Below are 22,215 nucleotides of genomic sequence, written 5' to 3' on the forward strand. Positions count from 1 at the left end.
CGGCTCATCTTCTATGCCCAACCCACTCAGGGTTCTGAAAGGTTGAAGAATTTTCTGTGCTCTCACTGGAGAACAGCGTTGTGTGTCAAAGTGAGTCATGAGGTGTCATCTTTATGGCATACAGAAAGAACACTCCCCTTTGCTTTTACCTTAGAAATCATTTTTCATTACTACACATATTTCCCAGATACACAGTTGTTTGACATTACATGTACATATTACAGATTACTTATGGTCCATGCTTGTTCAACTCTGATCTTCCTAAGAGCTTGCATTCAAAAATGACAACTTATTTTCGTTTTTGGTAGATTTTGCAACATTGGTTTTTCATCAAATCTTTACACAGACCTGTACCCTCTTCCTGAGCATATTAATCTAAGTTATCGTGTCTCTAGCATACATACAGTGTCAGTAGTATTAATAATAAGCGGGGTTTTGCCTCAGAACATGGTACAGAGTTGAGTCTAGTCTTAAATTGTGGGTACATTTCTTAGATTAAGGATCTCAAAATTGTACATTTCTGTCATCTGGTTACAATCAGTTATCAGTGTTCTTACAAAACATATATTTGCCTTCAATTCAATTCACTTCAGTGTTTGGGTCTGCCTCCAGAAACTTGGGAGTCAAGGATCACATGTCTCTTCTTGCTGGCAGAGCTCTGTTTACAGTCCACACCCAAATTAACATACCCCATTCAATTGCAAGAGCCTATTGTGTTGGGTTCAGCAGGCTGCAGGAAGTCCCCTCCCTCTCAATCACCAGGGCCACGTGATATCCTGCCTTCTTGTGTGTAGTTCTGAGGTGAGAAGGTTTCCCAGCCTCTTGCAATGTTAATTGAATCAGACTGTCTTCAGGGAACAGCAGGTGTTAAAAATGTTTAACCAACAAGGCTTTGATGTTTCCAGCTGTCACAGGAGGCTGATTAGCTTCTAAAGTAGCAGATCTCCTGTCAGAGTTTAGATCGCTAGCGCCGGCTTGTGGAAAATGCTGGTATTGCACCCATTTTTGGGATCTGTCTTGAATTAATGCATTTCAAAAAGGGGATTTTGCTTGATAGTATAGAATCCTTGCTTATCATGGCATTGGTGTTTTTCCTTTGGCACCACATTTCACTCATGGCGCTTCTGACCCAGCACGCTCGCACTGGTGGGTGGCAGGGCAGGCGACCATTTTGGTGTGCGCAAAAACTGCACGGTTTTCCTGGATTCTGGCGCACACGTGGGCTTTTCCGCCATCTTGGATTTCCTAAACCCACAGCACCAAATGTTGTAGCATAATGACTCAAACGTGGGTCATGACACCCAACAAGGTGCTATATGGCTACGCATGGAGAGAGGGGTTTGCAATCCGTATCATTTAAATAGCCTTTATACCAAGGGCAATATGTCCGTTAATAGATTAAAGTTGAAGTCTATATTGGCAACCAGGCAAACCTTGCAGGGGTGGTTTGGAGAGAATAGCCAGTCGTATGGTTTTAGTGAAGATGCTTCTCTTTGACACAATTAGGTTTTACAATTAAACGATAGATGTTTGATTTGGCAAAATTGGGTTCGGAAGGGGGTTTTGACAATAGGTGATATATTGGATGGTGATGATCTTTTGGCATTTGGGGACATAGAGGAAATATGGATTGCATGAAAGAGAAAGACAAAAATATGAAGACCTGAGCTCCCTGATCTATCTTAGGAAAAGGATGATTGGCAATTCATTGGGAATCAAACCTGCACTGTGTCAATTGCTTACAGGACAGGAATATTCTGTGCGTACATATATGACCTTTATGCAACTGGAAGATAAACATGTTGCGGCGTGGGATAAATTGAGAATGGTGTGGTCGAATGATCTAAATATGTATTTTACGGACAGGGAATGGAAGGATATTCTTAGGGTAAGTGCCAATGTGGGTACGGATTTGTACGATTTGTACTTGCGTCTGATTAGACAGAAGGTGGTGGCTAAGGTGTACTGGACACCAGTTAAAATGTATAAACTGGGGTTACAAACTGATGATCTATGTTGGGGATATGGAAATGATGTTGGTACCCTTATGCATCTTCTATGGGATTGCTCTAGAGTTTGTACTTTCTGGACTGATGTGATTTATAGAATTGATTTAATTTTGGATGTAGCTTTACAGAGATCGGGTGGGAACATTATCTTATTTCTACATCAAGGTAGGTGTAGGCGTTCTTTGAAATATAGTGGTTGGATAAATAAGGATTTATTGGTGGCCATAAGACTGATCCTTCGAGTTTGGAAAACTAGGAAGAAGCCTGCAGTTGAAGATTGGTTAGTTGATTTGCGCACCTTATCAAATTTGGAAAAGTTCTCATTTAGAGGGAAAGTCAAGGAAGAGGTGTACAATCTGTTTTGGGGTCCATTCAATGCCTTGTATGATTGACTATGTAGGCTGCGGATTAGTATGAGGAGTGGTTATAAATGGTGTAGTGGGAAAAGGAAGAGGAAAGGAAAAGAGATAGGGAAGGGGAAAAGAAGAAGGGAAAGAATTATTTTTTATTTTTATTTTATTTTTTTTCTTCTCACTATTATACTTTTTGGGGGATAAGATTTGGTGTCTGTGTGTTGTTGGTGTTTGTGTGCATGTTCATTGTTAAATGTTTTTATTGACTGTTGTATTTTTCTCTTTTATTGTTTACAAAAATGAACATTTTCTTAGTATGTCGGAGGGATCATTTGATTATGATGTTTGTTTATTGATATGTTCTTTAATTGAATAATTTTGATTTGTGTTCTCTGGTTCACTATTCCTTTCTGTATTTGATTCTTCTGTGATTTAATTTAATGACATACTAATAAAGAGATTTTAAAAACAAAAATAAAGACTCCCTGTAAGTCAACCATTGTGTCAATCTTAAAAACCTATAGCTAACTTAGGACAACAAACCAGAGCTTGTAAAAAAATATTCAATTCTATGTAACGAATGCTATGATTACCAGATATGCTTCTCCCGCATAAGATGTATCATATGTCTGTAACCAAACTCTAGCTTCTCCTGTTTATTATGAATCATATCCGTAACCAAAAATCTTTTAAGGTCCAACGCCTAGATACCTCTGGGTTACGTGCGTTTTATAAATGTTCAAATAAAATAAAATGATAACTATTAGGCAGCATAAGAAGCCCCATTGGGTAAAAGAGGTAGCATCATCCATGATGCTATAAATATTAACCATGTGGCAATTTCCTTAAATTATTAACAGAGACACTTTCTTTTGAAAGGGCTTATCCAGTGATGCAGAACGCTAAACCTTGTCTCCCTGTTGTGCCACTGTGTTCTGAAAACCAATGTTATTGGAACTTTGTCTTCAAGGGCAAGCATGCACTATTTATCTGTACACTCAGTTTCTGAGTGGCTCTAGGAATCTGTCCTTTAGGTTGCAAGATGCAACTCTCTTATTAACATCAAATTCTCCCTTGGCTCTAGGAACTTCCTCTCCAGGTTCCAACAAGCAAACTGACTTCCCACAAACACTGGCTTTAAGCACTTTACCAGGTTTCGCCTTGGACGCCTCTTTACGATCCACTGGCGTTCCACTGGCATTGCCTCCTCTTGAATACCTGCTCCCCCGTGTCTCTCACACGACCAATCAGGATTGACTATCCATATCTCTTCTGTAAAACAGCTTAATCAGAATGTTTCTTCTCTGCTCATTCCCCTTCTCGTTCTCATTTTCCTTTCTCCCTGGATTCTCTGTCCTCTCCAATTAGCCATGGACATAAAACGAAAGACTTCAGTTCCAACGCACATTGGAAAATATATTGAATCACTATTACTGCCAGGAAATTAGTATTTCTTGCCATTTGGTAATATTGGAAATAATGATTTCATTAGGCAGTAAAAAAAACATCCAAGAGGCATTGGATGAAGTATGGCACCATAGGTATATCTACTGATAAACTGACGTAGCCTCATTAGACAGTATAGGATATAATGACTTCTATAAGGAAGCAGGCAACAAAATTTGCACTAGACTTTGGTGAGTGATCTTTGACTCTTGGCAAGTAAGAAATGTTTTGCTGTGTCCATGCGGAGAGAGGGCAAGTGACATTTCTTATGCCTGGCGAGCAGCTTGCAATTTGTAATTTCCCTCCCTAGGCAGTATAAATATGTCCTCGTTATGACAATTTCTCTCTTCTCTGTTCAGAGGAGGGATTCCCACACGATTTCCATGGAACGCCTAAGTGGGCACCTTCACAGAGAACACTCCAGCCGTGTTCATTGTCACTAGAGGCACTCACATTTTTTGACAATTTTGGAAGACCTGGGGTTTCACTGTAAACTCAAGAACACACCAACTCCTGAAGACGGTTCAAGGGTTTTTATTAGAATGTTTGACTCAGTAGTCACTAAGGACCACCCCTTCCCTCTCTCGTCTCCTGTGCGTTTCCTGCCTAGGCATCCCTAAATCCCAAGGTGGTCACTTGAGAATGGTAACACCTACCCTCAATGATCTGGGAGGACTACTTGTGCAATCACCTTATCTCTCTGGCTCCCTCTGCCCATGTATGGTGAGACGCGGTATTCCCCCTTTCATGTTCCCATATCTCATCCTATCTTTTAGGATTCCCCGAAGTCCGAACCCCCCCCCCCTTTCTGCACAAACACTGGGCTGAGGAAGAGGGTGACTGAATAAAGAGGCTAACCCTTACATTTGTCATTGGACATGTCCTGCTAATCGGGTCAGGCAAAAATCAGGCACTTGACTTTAATCACATACATCCGATACCCATTAGCTCTCCCCAGACGGATAAAAGGCGGAACATAGAGACACACTAGGAGCAAGGTGGAACACAAGAAGGAGCGGAACTTCGGGGGCGAGCTCCGCGTGATCCTGAAGTTAAAAAGAGTAAAAACTGGGAGAACTGCAAGACCCACTGCTGGAAATATACTTATCTGTTCATGAAGGTCCTGAGCACACCGGGGACTATTCTCACATAGAACCGGAGTCTAGGCGAGACGAAATACAACGAAGAAGGGGAGCGCAGATCCGCACTGCAGAACAAAAATGGCGGATCCGGGCCAAGGCGGCATCCAGAGGAGCCAACACACAGAGGCGAGGTGAGCGGCTCCGAGACAGAGGGCAGAAGAGCGGGAGTGCAGGGGGGGCAGCCCGGACGAGTAGTCTCCGACTGAAGCAGAGGAACGGGGAAGTGACACCGGGGCTGCGACCTGCCACGGAGCAACCAAACCCAGGGAGAGCTAGTGGAGCGCGCTCCCAAAGAGGGGCGAACAAGAACATGGCTCGCCAGCCGGGCGTGATTCTTGGGGTTGGAGCGCAAAGAACTGCCCAGCGGAGCCCTGGCTGAGGAAGTGGGGCACGAAGGAGAACCAGGGGCCGGGGCAGAGACCAGGAGATTTTGCGGCTTGAGAGGCGCACTGATACACCCCTCGGCCCATCTCCCTCGTGAAGAGTATTAAAAACCCACAGTCAGCACCCGGGAGCCTGCAGGAGCTGCGGCGGGGAGACGTGTGCAGACGTCGCCCAACCCGCAGGAAGATGGCGAGTCCACCGGGACCCCATGCGAGATACCATCAGATCCGGGCTTGCCGAAAGCTGGGCAACGAGTACCCGGGGCCGGGGAAGGTGCCTTGCATGACAGAGTAGCGCTGGTGGCACCGGAGACAGTGCCAGAGACATGAAGGGACACAGGAGGGGGCCCAGAGCACTGCAGACCCTGAGAAGGCAAAGAGGACACAACTGCAGGAGGTGAGAGAAAGTGGAGCGGGCTCTGGCCTGGCCAGAGGGCAGAGGAATAAGTCTGCAGGCTTTCCCCTAACCCCCGTCTGCTCCCGATCGAGGGTGGCGGGGACCACGCGGCCTGCCCTTGAGGAGCAGACCCATAAGTGTGCATATAACGGCATTGCGCTGAACATCCAGCGACATAAGACATAAGGCACTTGGACATCCGCAATATAGTGGAGTAAGGGAAAGAGCACAGCCAGAGACTGCAAGGGCAAAGAAACGGGCAGAAAGGGCAGTGCAACGTGCGAGAATACAACCCACTCAAGAAGCACCACAGTGGGAAGCAGTCAAGAGAGAGCAGTTGGGGGCTGTTCCTCCCAGGGATCAATCGTGTATCAGATTGAGGCAAACAAGATACGCTGTGACAACGCTCGGGTGGGCGCAGCATTGGAGGTCGCAACGTGGGGAGTGGGGCGCCAGTTCCCCCCCCCCAGGCCGTTCTTTGATCAAGGAAGACCCAGGAACACCCCAGGAGAGGACATAACACACAGGGTGAGTGGTCCAGCCTCCTGGGTCAGTGAAGCAGCGAAGCGGAGCGCCTCCCAGTCACTCTGCGGTAGTACGGGCAACAGATAGACCAGCACTGAGCCATCAGGGAGGCAAGTAAGGACACAACAGTGGCGAGACAGCCCACAGGGAGAGGTATACCAGAGGGAGGATTGTTTGCTCATTGCAGGGGGGCACTGGTGCAGGTGGGAGTTAGGTACAGGGTGGAGAGCCGGTACCTACCCTGAACAAGGACTGAGGGCACGAGGTGAGCGCAAAGGCTTGAGTAGGATAGGGAGCTAGAGCACCCCAAGTGGGAAGAGGAGGACGACTCCTGCACACTGCAATACACTGATAAGCTTATAGAAGGTGAACTCAGAGCGCCACCCTCCGACAGACAGAGAAATAAGACGATTCCTCACACCCTGGCAAGAGGAGAATGCCAAACAGAGAAAAGGAGGTAGAGGCAAACAAACTAGCATAGACACACTAAAAAGTCCAATAAAAAAAAAAAAACAACCCACCCTATCAGGTGCGACTATGGCTTCGACAAGTGCCACACAACATGTGGAAGCTGGAAGCGAGGGACCAATACTGGAAGAAATAGCTGCCCTAAAAGCATCATTTGAAAATAAGCTGGACGCAGTCATGGTGGATATGGGCCTTCTCCGACAAGATGCACAGAACTTGACGGAACGAGTGACTACAGCAGAACAACAGGTGCATCAGAACACCACAGATGTTGCCACCACTCGGACACAAATGTTGGATGTACTGGAATGAGTGAAGATCCTGGAACGTAGAGCTGAGGATGCGGAAGGGAGGGCACAAAGGAACAACATCCGCATAGTTGGATTGCCGGAAGGTGAAGAAGGAAGGGACCCCACGGATTACGTTGAGAATCTGCTGTTGCAGAAGATTGGAGCAGGAGTACTGTCCCTGGGTTTTGCGGTGGAAAGAGCCCACAGACCCCTGACCAGAAAACTCCAACCAGGTGAACCCCCCCCCACCAGAGATCAAGGATTGCCAAGATCATGAATTTGAAGGACAGGGAGGAGAAATTGACATTCTTGAGAGAAGGGGGGGTGATAACCAGAACTCCTCCAGAATCACTATATATCTAGACTCCAATGTCATGGTCCAGAGACATAGGGCGCGGTACGGCCCAACTAAGGGACGTCTTAGAGCAGCAGATATACGTTATATGCTGCTATACCCTGCGAAACCCAAGGTGATACATAAGGGCAGATCGAGGAGGCTCATACATGGATGGACCATAAGGTATCGCTCAATAAAGACCTATGAACACCAATAAAGATGGAAACATGTCTCAGTGACAATGTGAGGACAGTAATACGAGTAAGGATATTTCAGCATAACCCATATAACGTAAGCCAGAAGGAATTCATAATGCAGCGATGAGCTCCAGTCCTGCCGGAAGGGACGACAAGACATACAACCCCAAAGTGATTTACAAGTTTGGATGTCAGTTTTACGGCATCACGCTGCTGCGGGCCGGCCCCACCTCGGTGGGCGGAGCAAGAGAAGCAGCGAAGCCCGAGCATGGGGAGGGTGGTTGGGTGTTTGTTTGGTAGTTTTAGTTAGTCCATTGTTTGGTTGGTAAAAGGCACTAATAGTGGAGGAAGCAGCAAATCAAGACACAGAAGGCACGGAGTGAATGGTGGCGGACATGAAGAGGACCAAAAGAACCAAGCCCAGGAAAACATCCCGGGTCGGAGGCCCATGAAGATGAACACGCAGTATGACATCTATGAGATGACGTTGTGGACCGATCGAAGAGGGAATGGGGTAGCCCAAACTAGAGCCAGAGAAAGGAGATTCAAGAGAGACGGCATGTAGAGGACTATGGGGGGGTGGAGTGGGGGTCGAGCAGGAAAAATACTACAGCTATGGGTCCAGATGAGGTAACGGTTGCAACCTGGAACGTCAGGGGTCTCAATGCCTACGTAAAAAGACTGAGTGTATGCCTGGCTGAACAGGATGAAGGTCAAGATAGCAATGTTGCAGGAGACTCATTTAACACCGAAAAAGCAAACCAAAGTGGCCAAGAAATGGTGGGGGTGGGGGGACAGGTGTACAGTTCCACATACTCAAACTATGCCAGGGGAGTGTTGATATAGGTTGCCCCAGGGGTCCCATTCCACCTGATAAAGCAATAGCGATACTCAGAAGGTAGACTTAATCACGATGCAACGGATTTCTCCCGAAAAATCGCACCCAAACTGGCCCAATACAGAGAGGCAATGTTCATCTGGGCAGGAGACTTCAATTGCACCCTGGACCCACTCCTGGACAGATCGGATGATGGACACAGGAAGCCAGCACCCCCAGCCAAGGCGTTGCAAACAATCCTGAACCGACTGCAATTAACAAATGTCTGGAGGAAGGTACACAGGGATATGAGAGGTTATACACATTATAGTGCACCCCACGGAATATTCACACGCATTGGCTATTTACGGGCTCTGAATCTCTGAGGGATTTCACAGGGATAAACATTAAGGCATGCACACTGACCATGCACCCTTTCAGGCATGGGCACACACCTGTAGGAAGGCTCCAATGCCAACGTGGCGACTGAGGGCGGAGGCATTGAAGGAGGGCGAGTTCGAGGAATTTTTGCATGATGTGATAGAGGAGTGCTTTGAGCACAATGAGGGGAGCGTAGAGAGTAACAGCATGCTCTGGGATGCTTTCAAAGTGGTGATAACGGGGGCGACGATATGGAAAACAGGGGGTTTGAGAGGAAGCACTTTGGCAGATCTTGGGAAATTGGAAAGGGAGATAGAACTGGCGGAACGCCGGGCAGGAAGTACAGGGGAGGAACCTAGGGAATGAATGACGTTACGATTGAGGTGCGTCACACTCTGGGAGAGACTGGGGAGATTGAATTATGGGAAGTATATTCAGAGACTGCACGCTGAAGGGGACAAGCCATTAATGCGATAAAAGACGAGGCAGGGAAAGAGGTCAGGAGCCAAGAGGGCATCAACAAATTATTTTCACAGTTCTATGAGAGATTGTATGCCCCTAACCCAGAGGTGGAACCAGGCGATTTAGCAGACACCCTGGCGGAGATCAGACTGCCGTAACTGGCGGTAGAACAGGTTAAATTACTGGAAGCTCCCCTCATGGCAGAAAAAATAGAGACCATAATCACTGAGCTTCCATCGGGCAAACCCCCGGGATCCGACGGACTCCCACGTGAGTTTTACAAGAAATACAAGGGCACATTAGCACCGAGATTGCTAGAATCATAACGAAAGGCATATGAGAAGGAACAGCTTCCAGACAGTATGTTGGAATCGGTAATCATACCAATCCTTAAAGCAAAGAAATCACTGCTAGATTGTGCCTCCTACAGGCTGATCTCCCTCATTAATCAAGATTCCAAAATTCTCAGCGCAGTGCTGGCTAACCGACTCAAACAGGTGATACCCATGCTGATCCATTCAGACCAAACGGGATATGTCCCGGGAAGGAACACGTCGTGGAATCTGCGAAGACTCCACCATGTGGTAGATTGGGCTGAATCTCAGACAGGGCGAATGCGCTATAGCGTTGCTAGACGCAGTCAAGCCCTTCCACTCTGAATTGGGAGTGGCTGCTGTTTGTCCTCGCCCACTTTGGGATGGGGGAGGGGTTCCTTCGCTGGATTAGGCTGCTATACAAAAACCCAAGAGCTAGAGTGAAAACTGGGAGGCACATCTCAGCGGTCCGGAGGATATACAGGAGCACCAAGCAGGGGTGCCCACTGTCACTGATGCTGTATATACTGGCCCTAGAACCGCTGGCGGTTTTCCTTAGAGCCGAGTATGGGGACACTGGGATAGACAGACAGGGTGGTACATCTACTATCGCTATATGCGGACGACATGCTCCTCTTTGTGGGAAACCCGCAAGTGAACCCATCTAGTAGCGACTAACGCATACACTAGGCTTTCGGGAATAGCCATTAATAAAGACAAGTCCTCCCTATTCCCCTTAGCAGATCTCAGATGGGCCACCTCAAATCAACTTTACAGATTTGGGCCTTATGTGGGCACCGCGCTCCTTTTGATACCTGGGGATAGAAGTGACCATGACACCGCAGACACACACATATTTAACACATGAGCAGTCCTGGATAGGACGCAGAAAGCCATGCTCTTCTGGGGGACACTCCCGTTGGGAATGATAGGGAGGGCGGCCCTGCTGCAGATGGTTGTACTGCCACGTATGTTGTATTACTTTACAAACATCCCATTCGACATACCAAAGGCCTATTTCACACAGCTGAACACAATAGCAAGGGAGTTCCTGTGGGGAGGGGGGAGGTGCAGTATTGCGATGAAGACTCTGTAAAGTGACTATGTAGCAGGAGGCATCCGTTTGCCGGAATTTGAAAGGTACTACCTGGAAGGGTTATTGCAATTTGTGGTGAAGTGTCTGAGGGAGACACAATACTTTTCCAGCCGGCATTGAAATTATACTATTTGAGAGAACTGCTATGGATCGATAAATCCCTGGTCAAGACTCTACCTAACATGGTCAAACTCGCAATAACCCTGCAATACAGGACATGGAAAATTCAGGGGACGGAAGATCCCTGCTCGGTACAGATCACCCTTGCGGGCTTTGTAGGTCCAGAGACAGGGACTCTCGCAACATATCGATCCCACTGGGAAGCCAGAGGCCAGAGGCATAGTCCAGATAGGTGATCTGAGGAAGGAGGGACGATGGATGGACTTTTTAAACCTGGAGGATCAAGAGATACATGGAGGCCATTTCATACTAAATAAGAGCATGGTCAGAACAATTAAGAAAAGATGGGCAGAATGCCCAGAAGAAGAAGACGCAGGGGGTTCGGTGGGAACTGGGTGTGTGGTATGACATATCAGAAGGGGGACACACGGTCTCCAGTCTATATGAACAGTTGTTGAAATCTAACAATGAGCAAGTGCTACAAACGAGAGAACGCTGGGAAGGGGAACTCCAGAGGCCCTTCAGTGACCAGGAATGGACTAGAGTGCTGAGATACCCTAGAAAAGTGTCCAGGAATGCAAGATTCAGACAAGCGCAGTTATACCTTACGCATAGGGCATACCTTATGCCCAGGAGGATGACCATGATGAGACTGGGAGAACCCCGAAACTGCCCCTGCTGCACCGAGGAGGAAGCTGATATGCTACATATGTTTTGACTTGCCCAGTAATAAGGATCTTCTGGGAGGGAATCAAGGAGAGGATGGCGGGGGCGGAATCCAAATGCAAGCATGGACTCTGGAGTCTTACTTATTGGGCTTTTTTTCCTAGTGGGGACAAGCAAAGGACCCATCTGGACAAGATGAAAACATGGTGTGCATTTTGGGTAAACGCCGGATAGCAATGGCATGGAAGTCCAGTGCAGGCCCACACGTGCACTCATGGTGGTCTGACCTCCAGAAATGGGCGGTAGGGGAGACAGCTGTATGGACGACAGTGGTGCAGAGGGGGGGGGAGGGGAAAGTGGGCAAAAGATACTCACATGGAACTCCTTGATACAAGATCTATTAGGACAAGGGGAGGAAAGCAGCACAGATAATCCCGAAAGAGCAGAGGAACAATAAAAGGAGAATAGACGCACAGAACGCCCCCTCATGAAGCATGAAGACCACGCGCAAGGGACACAGATGTGAGACAGCACAATGGGCGTCCACAAACCAGGGTAACACGGCCATTAGACAGCTACAGAACGAATTAGGAAGGAAGGCAGAATCCACGAAGAAGTGCCAGAGTGACTGTTTGTTCGTATTGTTGTTGGTTTATGTTGTAAAACAAAGAGTTTTTTTTAAAAAAAGGACAGACAGAGGGACGAGCGCAAAGGGTAGAGAAACCCAGGAGATCCCTGCAGGAGGTTGTTGCCTCCGAAGAGCCGTGAAAGATACGCAGAGATAGCCAAATCCCAGACGAGAAGACTGCATTGTGTTTCAAGGATGCCAGTGACCCTCCCGGGTGAACAATGAGTCTGAGGTGAGGCCAAGCCTGTGGCATTAAGCTTGACTCGTGAATCAAAGCGAAAATAAAAAAGAAAAGTAATGCACACAGCCGGTGAGTTAGCGAGCGACATGGAAGTGGTGTGTCAAGGGAAGATTGAAGTGAAACAGTATTTCTCACAATTGAAGGTTGCACACATGCTGCTGAGACATGAAAGAAACCTAACCAGTGATGAAATTTTAAGTGGCTGATAACTGTGAAGCCAGTGATACAGACCAGCAGAGTGGTCCCGTGAAAGGAAGTAGCACACCCCAAAGTCTCTGCGAAATAATGTTATAAGCGGCAAACTGAACGAACTCTGAAATGCGTAATCGTCAAGATTAACCCTGCAAAAGGAGTGAAAAGGTGAATGCTTGAAGAGAGATTTCTTTGGACTTTTGTGCTTATGGTGCAAAGTCGAAGTGGTCCTGAGGAGGTCTATGTTAAAAGCCTTGCACATTGGAAAGCCTTCGACATCAGTAAAAGGTTCAAACCCGACTGAGGGAGACCGGAAGTGTGCTAAGTTATGGGAAGGGAACCCCTAACAAATGGGAATAAAGCTTGGGGAAGTGAACCCCTGCAAGTGCTGTGATTGCGAGGTCCGAGCCCGACTCAACGAGATCTGTGTTGAATCAGGAGACCTACGTGAACTTTTGGAACGCTGGAAAAGGTGACTTTAAAATGGAAGGCCAGGCGGGCCTTGATCCACGTTGTGAACTGCCTTTGTTTTTGAGAACCTGAGCCAGAGTGGGTCATCCTGTCTACGGGGGGCGCCTTACTCCGTGCTGTCCAACGTGCGAAAGAGAGCTGACTCAGCCATTTTGATCCTTTATGTTATAACACCGACTTTCCTTTGCATACATATTCCCCTTTACACACTTTTTGTATAAGAGCTAGGGCAAGCATTAGGTATTGTTAGCATAGGCCATTTCGACTGACTAGGACTGTGTTTTCTTTATTATTTGATGGTAGAGACTACTCCCATGATAGCTATAGGGCAAAGCAGGAGTTTTTTTTCAAACCCCGAAAATTGAACAAAGGTTTTGAAATTGTATCTCTACGTCAATGTCATACTTGTGATACCATGCCTCCATTACATGGGACAAAGACTGATCTGCAAATGGATATTTCCCTTCTGTGAAAGGTACAGTGAGCTAAAGTGTGGCTGCGGCCTCTCGAGTGGGTACCTTCCAAAACACAGGTAATCTAGCCGTGTTCGTTCTCATAGAGGGGCGCCTATGATTAATTTCTAGATGTTAAAGATATATATATATTTTTTATATCACTGTATTCACACTTAGCCAATATTCATTGTTGGTCTGCTTTATTTCGCTTCTTGGTACCTTTGATTAATTGTTCTGCCCTACATCATCCAACAAACAATGGCAGAATCAACGAGACACAGGGACGACCATAGACCTGCTATTCCCTTAACCCAATAAAGATTAGGAATAGGGCAACTCAACACTGATGAGACTACCTAGCAGGGAACAACAACCTCAAGCCTGGCAATCAGAACAAACTCTGCACTAGACCGAGAATTTCTCTCGGAGAATCAATGCTCTGAAAATCTAGAATGGATACGGTCAGCTCAGCAGGCACTGGAAGGTAACCAGGAATAGGGGTCTCCCATCAACCCGCACAGAGACTCGCACATACCGATATGCTCACTCTCTCCTCTACACCAACACACAATAGAATGCTGCTATACCCCTCGATCAATTCGGCCTAGCTGCACACATACCTACACACCTCCATGGACACCTCAACAGTCTTTAGAACGCAGCTAAACCCCACGGAAAAATACATAATCTAATACACAAGCTCCACCATCGCCAGAATGCAGAATCCGAGGTCAACGACCTTGCTGCATACATTCTACTGATCTCGCACAAGCACTGCACCACACCGAGCATCAGAATGCAGCTACACACCTCACAAACCGCACTGACTGCACACATACCGAGTGCACCCAAGCACTATATACTACCCTACTCTCTCCACTGTGGTTTGAGATCATACCAATGGTATATAAGGCGCTATCTTGGTCTCACCTCTTCTTTCTTGAGTCATCTGAACTTTAGGCTTTAGGCCTGGCAGGGGTACAGAAAGTGTCTCGGTTTCTGTCCAGGAGGACATGGCCAGGCTGGTGTACGCGGCGAGGGGGGGGGGGTGGGGAGGGAGGTTGGTGCCCTGATTTTATTAGATTTGTCAGCTGCTTTTGACACTGGGGACAACCCTACCCTGCTGACCCGCCTGGCCCAGATCGAATATCTGGTCAAGTGCTGGCCTGGTTCTCTTCGTTCCTGGCCGATAGAACTCAAACTCCATCTCTTCCTCCTTTTTCTTCTGGTTCCGGCCACCTCAACTGCGGGGTCCCGCAGGGCTCTGCCTTGTCTCCCATTCTCTTTAACATTACAACTGCCCATTAGCGTGTCTCGTCCACTCCTTCAGCGTCAGGTGCTACTCTTATAAACGACACTCAGATCATGATCCGTTTAGATCTTGATCAGGCGGAGGTGTCGTTGTGCCTTCATCGGTGCCCGACGGCCGTGGGGGAGTGGATGAACCACAACTGGCTGAAGTTGAATGGAGACAAGACAGAGGTGCTGGTGGTGGGTTCACCTCCTAATCCCTCACGCTGGATGTCCTCCTTCTGTCCAACACCTCCAATGCTTGCAAAATCTTGCTGCACGGGTCGCAACTGGGTCACCCTGTGGGGCACACATTTCGCCAGTTCTGCGTTCTCTGCGCTGGCTCCCGGTGGCTCAGCGTATTGGATTTAAGACGCTCTGCATTGTCCATGGGCACTGCATGACCAGGGAGCAGAATACCTCTGCACTAAATTCACCCACTGCAGCCCTAAGCGCTCCCTGCGTTCAGCCTAGGCAGGCCTTCTCAGTGTGCCTCCCTTCTGCCGTTCCCGCAATGGTGGCCGGGCCTGCTCGGTAGCTGCGGCACAACTATGGAATGATCTTCCGCTGGCAGTAAAAAAACAGCCTAATCATCTGCCTTTCAGAAAGGCCTTAAAACATATCTGTTCTAGATGACTGCTGGTGATGGGCCTTTGGTTCACAGTCTCTCCTCTCTAGTGCCATGAACCCTCGGGTGACCGCGCGCTACACACATTTTCATAACATAACATACAAATGCACAATAAAATAATATAACCTAACATACCTTCATCCAGTTGTTGTAATAGGCAATCACTGTGGACACCTGTGTCTGCTGCAGCATGATCTCCGACACCCAGACTATCAGGAGAGTGAAATAGAGAGAGCATGTGGGTGCAGAATGATAGACAGTTAACTTAAGATGGTCACCTTATTCCATAATGTCCTCTCCATATCATCAATGAACACTTGGATCTGCTTTACTGCTATTATAAATAAGACATGCAAAAAGCAATAATTCGCTGTGGCTAAGTGGTATGGTGTTAGCACTCGGGACCAGGCCGACCAGCGAACAGTAGAGCAATAAATACCACTTATTGTAACTTGACCAGTGTAGCATTATAGCACAAAGCTGATGGCTATGCTTTCCAGTATGCACCATCCCATGCTATAAGCCCAATGGCATAGTCTTGGGGCAGATGACATACCTGCCATTTCAGCCCTCTGCCACTTCATGGTCTTCAATAAAAGCTTCCAAAAATGCCAGTGTTGTTATAAATATGCCAAGGGTGGATAGCTACACGGGCAAGTGTTGGTCCCGGACACGGAAGGACTATACTTCGCAAGTTTGAATCCCGCGACATGGCTGACTTAGCCTTTCATCCTTCCAAAGTTAAAAAAAATCAACAAGGTAATTAGAAAACCTGTTATTACAGTGCTTAAAAGCTGGAGTAGTCTGGCATGAAGCACTCTATAAGAGCACAATATTATTATTGCGAAACCTTCTTTCAACTGTACAGCAAAGACTGCTGAGATATGTAGATGCTAAAAGAGGACATGTACAATGCTTTGTTAAACCTGCATAGTGGACACCAACATATACAAATCAAATTTCTACATGCAGTGCCTTTAAGGCCCACAATGGCTTTGCGCAGGACAACCATTATTTTTTTGGGGATACTAGCACAGTGGGGTTTTGGCAACGTTTGAAATCTATGGCTGTCCATTAGACACGACACCTGTGTTGTCGTCGTTTAAATTTGAAGCTCCAATAGGGTAACAAAAGGCAAGAGTGTTGGTAAATGGTGGAATGGGCTTGATGGTGAAACCTCCCATCAATGTTATACATGGTATGAGTGGTGATTGGTTGATGGGTTTAACGTAAATAATATTAATGTCTATGATGGCATGTTGACCATCACCGTACCACAAGAATGGCAAATTCTCCCTCTCCAAACACTTGAGTCTAACTTCAGTTATTCTTTTTCGGAAATCCCAAACCTGTTATCTTATTAACAAAAGAGACAAATAACCCACTCTATCCAAAGCAGAATTTTTGAAGCACGAAATAAGATGCCTTCTGTTAGCTGGCCCATTAATCAGGAGATTTTTCAAGGTATTTTACCAAATTAACATCTTTTTATAGTACAGGCATTTGGGCTTGCTGCAAAAACAAAAATATTGCTTCACTCTACATAGGTGACCTTTATAAGCAAACATGCAGCATATAACTGACTTTACAGCATTGAAGTCACTTGTCTATATGAAACAGGCCCACTTTCTGAATACAAGTCCCTCTTACCGGCATAGCCTCTTTTATTTAGATCAGCCTCCTCCGAAGCCTAGAAGTGCAAAATCAAGAAAGGGACACGTCAAGATAGAATTGGTGAGAAGATAACAATTTAATTCATAACAGAGTAGGTCTCTTACACGCCCCTGCCAACAGGAATGTAAACTGTAGGAGAATGCAGTGTAAAATGAAAGTAGGCCCTTTTGAGGGGGAAATTGCATCCAGTGATCTGAATACTCATGTCTTGCAGGAGATCATGCTCCAAGATGCCTACCGTATGAACCTGAGCAGAAGCAACTCAGTGTGTTCTACACACAGGTCCAAGCAGACACCACATGGACAGGACAAGTACCAAGTGAGAGGTTGTTTGCTTCCCCCCTTCCCCCAAAGAGCTAGAAAAGTGTGCAGTGGGAAGAAACCTGTTTTGCCACCATCGAGAAGCAAAGGAGACAATAATACGGTAAATCCTTTTGCAAATGCTTGCACAGATTGTAAATATAACAGCCTATTCATTCAAGATGGAAGAAATGAAGTTAGTGAAGGCTTCAGAGGCTAGTATAAGCCAGTCAGATAGCACAGTGAGTAGAGCGCTCGCTTCGACATTCGTGCAGATCCTGCCGACGCAGGTTAAAATCCCGGCAGGGCCAAACTCAGCCTTTCCTCCTTCCGAGGTCGATAAATGAGCACCACACACCATGTGTAATAATAAGCAGCACTCAGAGGGTTTGTAGCGCTATATAAATGCGAAATTATTTATTATTATTATAAGGGTGCAGAAGGAGGAGACTGCCACACAGGTGACATGGTTGTTGGTATAAACCTTTATTATACCAGAAAATAAAGATAAACCCTAGCACTTCCTAACTCTAAGAAGAGTTTCCCTAACTCAACTAAAATACTAAGGATTCAGTCAGGATGTCTATGTAAATCAAGAGTCCACCGTCCTGTGTCAAACACCCTGCTTCTGTCCCTTACACTCGAAAGGAAATTAAATGATATTTTATTTATATCGCGCTCGTACACAAGTGTTTCAGAGCGCGACCAGGTGAAGGGAGGGGAACAGGGGAGAACAAAAACAACATTCTCACTAGGCCCAGTGACATTGAGAACGCGCAAGTGCATGGAAAAGGGAAAAGGGGGAAAGTGCATGAAGGGGGGAGAAGTGAAAAGTGCTGAACAGAGGAGAGACAGAATAAATAACAAGTAAAATAAAGAAAGAAATAAAAAAAGAAATAAAGGCGATAACAAGTGGTAGTGCAGCAGCAGACAGGGTATATCTGATAAGTGCAGAAAAAAGTGGGTGGGGGACTGTATGGGTACATATACAGACCTCAGTGAAGGGGTGGCCCGGAGGCAGTGCAGGAGGGTGGCAGGGGAGGCAGGTACCTGGGACAGAGGGTGGCCAGGTGCACAGTGCTGAGAGAGTAAACAGATCAGCAGGGGAGAAGAGGGGCAAAGGCAGAAGCGAAGAGGAAGGTCTTGAGGTGCTTCCGGAACCCGAGATGGTTCTCCTCAGGTTTCCATGTGGCAGGGAGGCTGTTCCAAAGATAGGCCCCAGCCAAAGACAGGGATCTACCCCCAGCTCGTTTCTTTGAAAATCGACTCACCCTGAGGGATTGTGAAGTAGAGGAGCGAAGGGCTCGGGAGGGGAGGTATTTACGCAGGGAAAGTTGAAGGTACTTCGGACCCAGGTTCCAGAAAGCCTTATGGACAATGCAGAGGGTCTTAACTGTAATCCTTGCATCCACTGGGAGCCAATGAAGGGATTTCAGAGCTGGAGAGATATGATCCTAGGGCTTTAGGCTAAGGACAAGTCTCGCAGTCCTGTTCTGGATTAGTTGTAAAGGGCGGGGAGTGGAGGCAGGTAGATTTAGAAAGAGGCTGTTACAGTAATCCAACCTAGAGATAACAAGAGCTTGGAGACAGTGAGCTTCTGAGGGAAGGAGAGGAAAGGCAGAGTACCTCTGAGGCGGTGCAGTAAGAAGTTTGACTGTTTAGAAACGTCAGAGATGTGGGCGGAGAAGGAAAGTGTGGAGTCAAAGATGACCCCAAGGTTCTTAGCCTCGCAGGTAGGGGTAGGAGGACGACTAAGGGAGGCCGGCCAGAGTGTGAATGGAAAGGATGGTGAAGGTGTACTGATGAGTAGGATTTCAGTCTTGTTGGCATTTAGACAAAGAACGTTGGCAGCACACCAATTTTGAATGGCGATTAGGCAATTAGAGATGAGGGAAGGAGAGCAGGTGGCCGGGGGAAGCCTGAAAATGAGTGGAGTGTCATCAGCAAAGCACAGGAAATTTGAGCAGAAAATGGAAATGAAGTAGGCGAGAGATGCAAGGTATTGGTTGAAAAGCCATGGCAAGAGGTTAGACCCCTGGGGAACACCACAGGCAGAGTGGGAGATGGAAGAGAGTAAGGACCCAAGTTGTACCTCGGAGGGTCGATCAGAGAGGAAAGAGGTCAGCCATGCCAGGGCCTGATCGGTGATACCCAGGTTGTCACGGAGACGGTTGAGCAGTGTGGTATGGTTGACTGTGTCGAAGGCAGAGGAGAGATCAAGTAGGATGAAGACAGAGGGAATGTTAAGAGTCATGGTTGGAGAGCAGATCTTCACAGATGTTCAGGAGAGCAGTTTCCATGCTTCTGGCAGCTGTGAAGCCAGATTGGTGGTCCTGGAGAGAGCCAACAGAATCGGAATGAAGGTTAAGCTGAGAGATGGGCAGCTTTACCCAAAAAGGGAGTAATGTAAATCAGCTGTGGATTTCTTGAGGAGAGGATGCACAAGGGAATGCTTCAGAGGGGAAAGGAAAGATCCAGAGGCAAAGGAGAGGTTGCAGAAATCGGCAAGGGCCGGAGCAAGGGTATCGATGTGGTCCTTAATGGTTTTAGAGGAACAGGAATGGACCGGTTTTGATGAGGCTTTCATAGATCAGACTTGTATAGCGACCTCATCAGGGTAGAAAAGAGGAAAGGAGGAGAAAGAGGGTGGGGGTAGCTGAGGGAGGGTCAGCAAGCAGAGACAGAGAGGGGAGAGGAGGGGAAGTGGAGGAGAGGGTGGACAAGATGTCCTGGGTTTTAGAGATAAAGTGAGAGGCAAGGGCATTGTAAAGAGCCTGGTAGGGGAGAGGAGGGGTGGATACTGCAGTAGGGTTGGCCAGCTCCTTACAGATATTAAAGAGTGTGGCCGAGTTGTTAGATGCCGCAGAGACACAGGCTTGAATGTGGACACTCTTCTTGGTGCAGACAGAGTGTCAGTTTTGCCTTTGGATAAGACGGCAGGCCAGTTTGTCAGAGGATGAACAAGAGGCCTCCATGTTAGTTAGAATTGCCTGCAGTACCCTCTGGGACCACCACATACAATTAGGACTACAGGTGAAAGCAAAACCAACCTTTGATATAAGTCTGTACTACACAGTTTGTGGTAGCGAGCTGAGCAGCCAGGCTTATCTCAAGAGAGAATGTGAGCAGTAAAAGAGGTTACACAGAGGCCTTACAATCACAGTGGTTCAAGTAGACACTTACACTCAAGGTTTCTTGGTAAAACACTTATTAATTTATTACACAGTCATTTAGAAAACATTCACTAGAAGGAGGCAACTTAATATCATACACAAATACACTTAAATACCAAACCAATACGTTTCTGAGTAAATTAGGCTCCCCTGAAATAGGAGCAAAATAGCATTTCAGTCACTTTAAATAAGAGTAAAAAGGCACAAGTTAAAAGAATAGATCACAAATACTTTCTTAGGCAGTGCAAATAGTTTCAGTTCACTAGAGGACTCGATTTAGTTCAATAGGCCTAGGCCAAAGTCAATGGGCTAGTGTCTTGGATAGGAAAGAGCAAAGTTCTCAGAAGTAGTTTGTACAAAAAAGAATCATATGTTGGGTCACAAGCTGATTAGGATTGCAAGTTGGGAAAGCTTCACAAACTTTTACCGCGCGAGGTAAGTTCTCTCAATCGAGATGGCACAGTACCTTAATATGAAGAAAAGGTGCAGCTGAAGACGTTGGTTCCTGGCAGTTCCTGCAGATCTCGCTGTTTCTGAGCCTCAATCGTGGGGACAACAGGGAAGATGTCGGGGGGTCTCCAGCACTGCACAGGGACGGGTGAAACAAGCTGGCAAAATGGAAGATCTTCGGTTTGAGTAGCTGTCGTCAAGCACACAAGCTGGTGTCCTTCTCGCTGGTTAATCCTAACCAGCTCTGAGAATGGTATCCCGGTGGATTACGAGTCAATTGGTCCCACCAACTCAACTGAAGAAGTTGTCCTTGAAGGGGCTGCTCTGTCGAGATGAACTTGGCAATTCGGACCTGCAGCAGGGCTTCACCGGGCAAACCAACGGTCCAGGAGTTGCAGCAGCCGTCCTCTTCCAGCTCGTCTTCGGTTCTTTCGTTCCAGTGGTCGACTCTGCTTTCCAGTCCAAGAGACTCGCCTTTGAAACAGTTTTCTCCCTTTCATTCCATCCTAGCTGCCACTCACCCAGCAGGGTGGCTGTCCTTGCCAGACAGTCAGCCAGCCAATCACGCCAGAGTGCATTTGGGTCTCCTAGGAGTCTAAGCACAGGGAGGTTCGGGCACCTCCCTCACTTCCTGCCCACCCAAGACACTCAGACGCCAGAGGCGGTCTTCATGTCTGAAGTCCGCCAAAGGCATGGAAACAAAAGGGACCAAACCTGGTTTGGCGCGCAGAGAAACTCTAGAAAGAAGGACCTTTCCAAAAAGAAATTACGAAAAAAGAAGACCGGGACCTGTTTAAACAAAGGGGTTTAAGGCACCATCTTGAAAAACATGGCTCCTGCGATTTTTAGCTACTGGTGTTCACGGTCGGGAAAAATCATACTGGGGTTTACACACAACATCAAGAAACTCAGTCAAGACTACACAACCTTCGTCATAGAAGGCCACATAATCAAAGTTGCCAAGGAGGTAAAAACACTAGGTTTTTACCTCGACGCCAGTTTAACTTGAGCAAAACAAATGAACGCTATGGCCTCATCCACAGCCTACACTTGTAAGTTAATCCGGTCAACTAAACCCTACCTCTCTACAACTAGTTGCACCACACTGGCACAAGCGCTTGTGCTGTCCAAACTGGATTACTGCAACGCTCTCTAGCTAGGTGCGAAGAAATACATCACGCAGAAAATCCAAATACTGCAAAACAACGCCCTTAAAGCGGCACTAGGAATCTCCAAATGAGAACATATCTCAATCAGCAGAGAATCTAATTGGCTATCCATGACAAACAAAATTAAACTTAAAACAG

General features: G+C 47.0%; 1 protein-coding gene across 3 annotated transcripts in view; it reads right to left on the minus strand.

Moving 5' to 3' along the window:
- The window catches only part of MUTYH (mutY DNA glycosylase), a 523,937-nt gene that overhangs the window by 416,970 nt on the left and 84,752 nt on the right, over positions 1-22,215 (minus strand). For all 3 annotated transcript variants that reach the window (XM_069642363.1, XM_069642364.1, XM_069642365.1), the window contains exons 4-5: positions 16,962-17,001; positions 15,447-15,520 (exon numbers count right to left, since the gene is read on the minus strand). In XM_069642363.1, coding sequence (XP_069498464.1) covers positions 15,447-15,520; positions 16,962-17,001 — 114 coding nt within the window. The remainder of the gene's footprint in view (positions 1-15,446; positions 15,521-16,961; positions 17,002-22,215) is intronic.

The sequence above is a fragment of the Ambystoma mexicanum genome, chromosome 1q, assembly GCF_040938575.1.
Source record: "Ambystoma mexicanum isolate Mex_15411 chromosome 1q, UKY_AmexF1_1, whole genome shotgun sequence".
NCBI lineage: Eukaryota > Metazoa > Chordata > Amphibia > Caudata > Ambystomatidae > Ambystoma > Ambystoma mexicanum.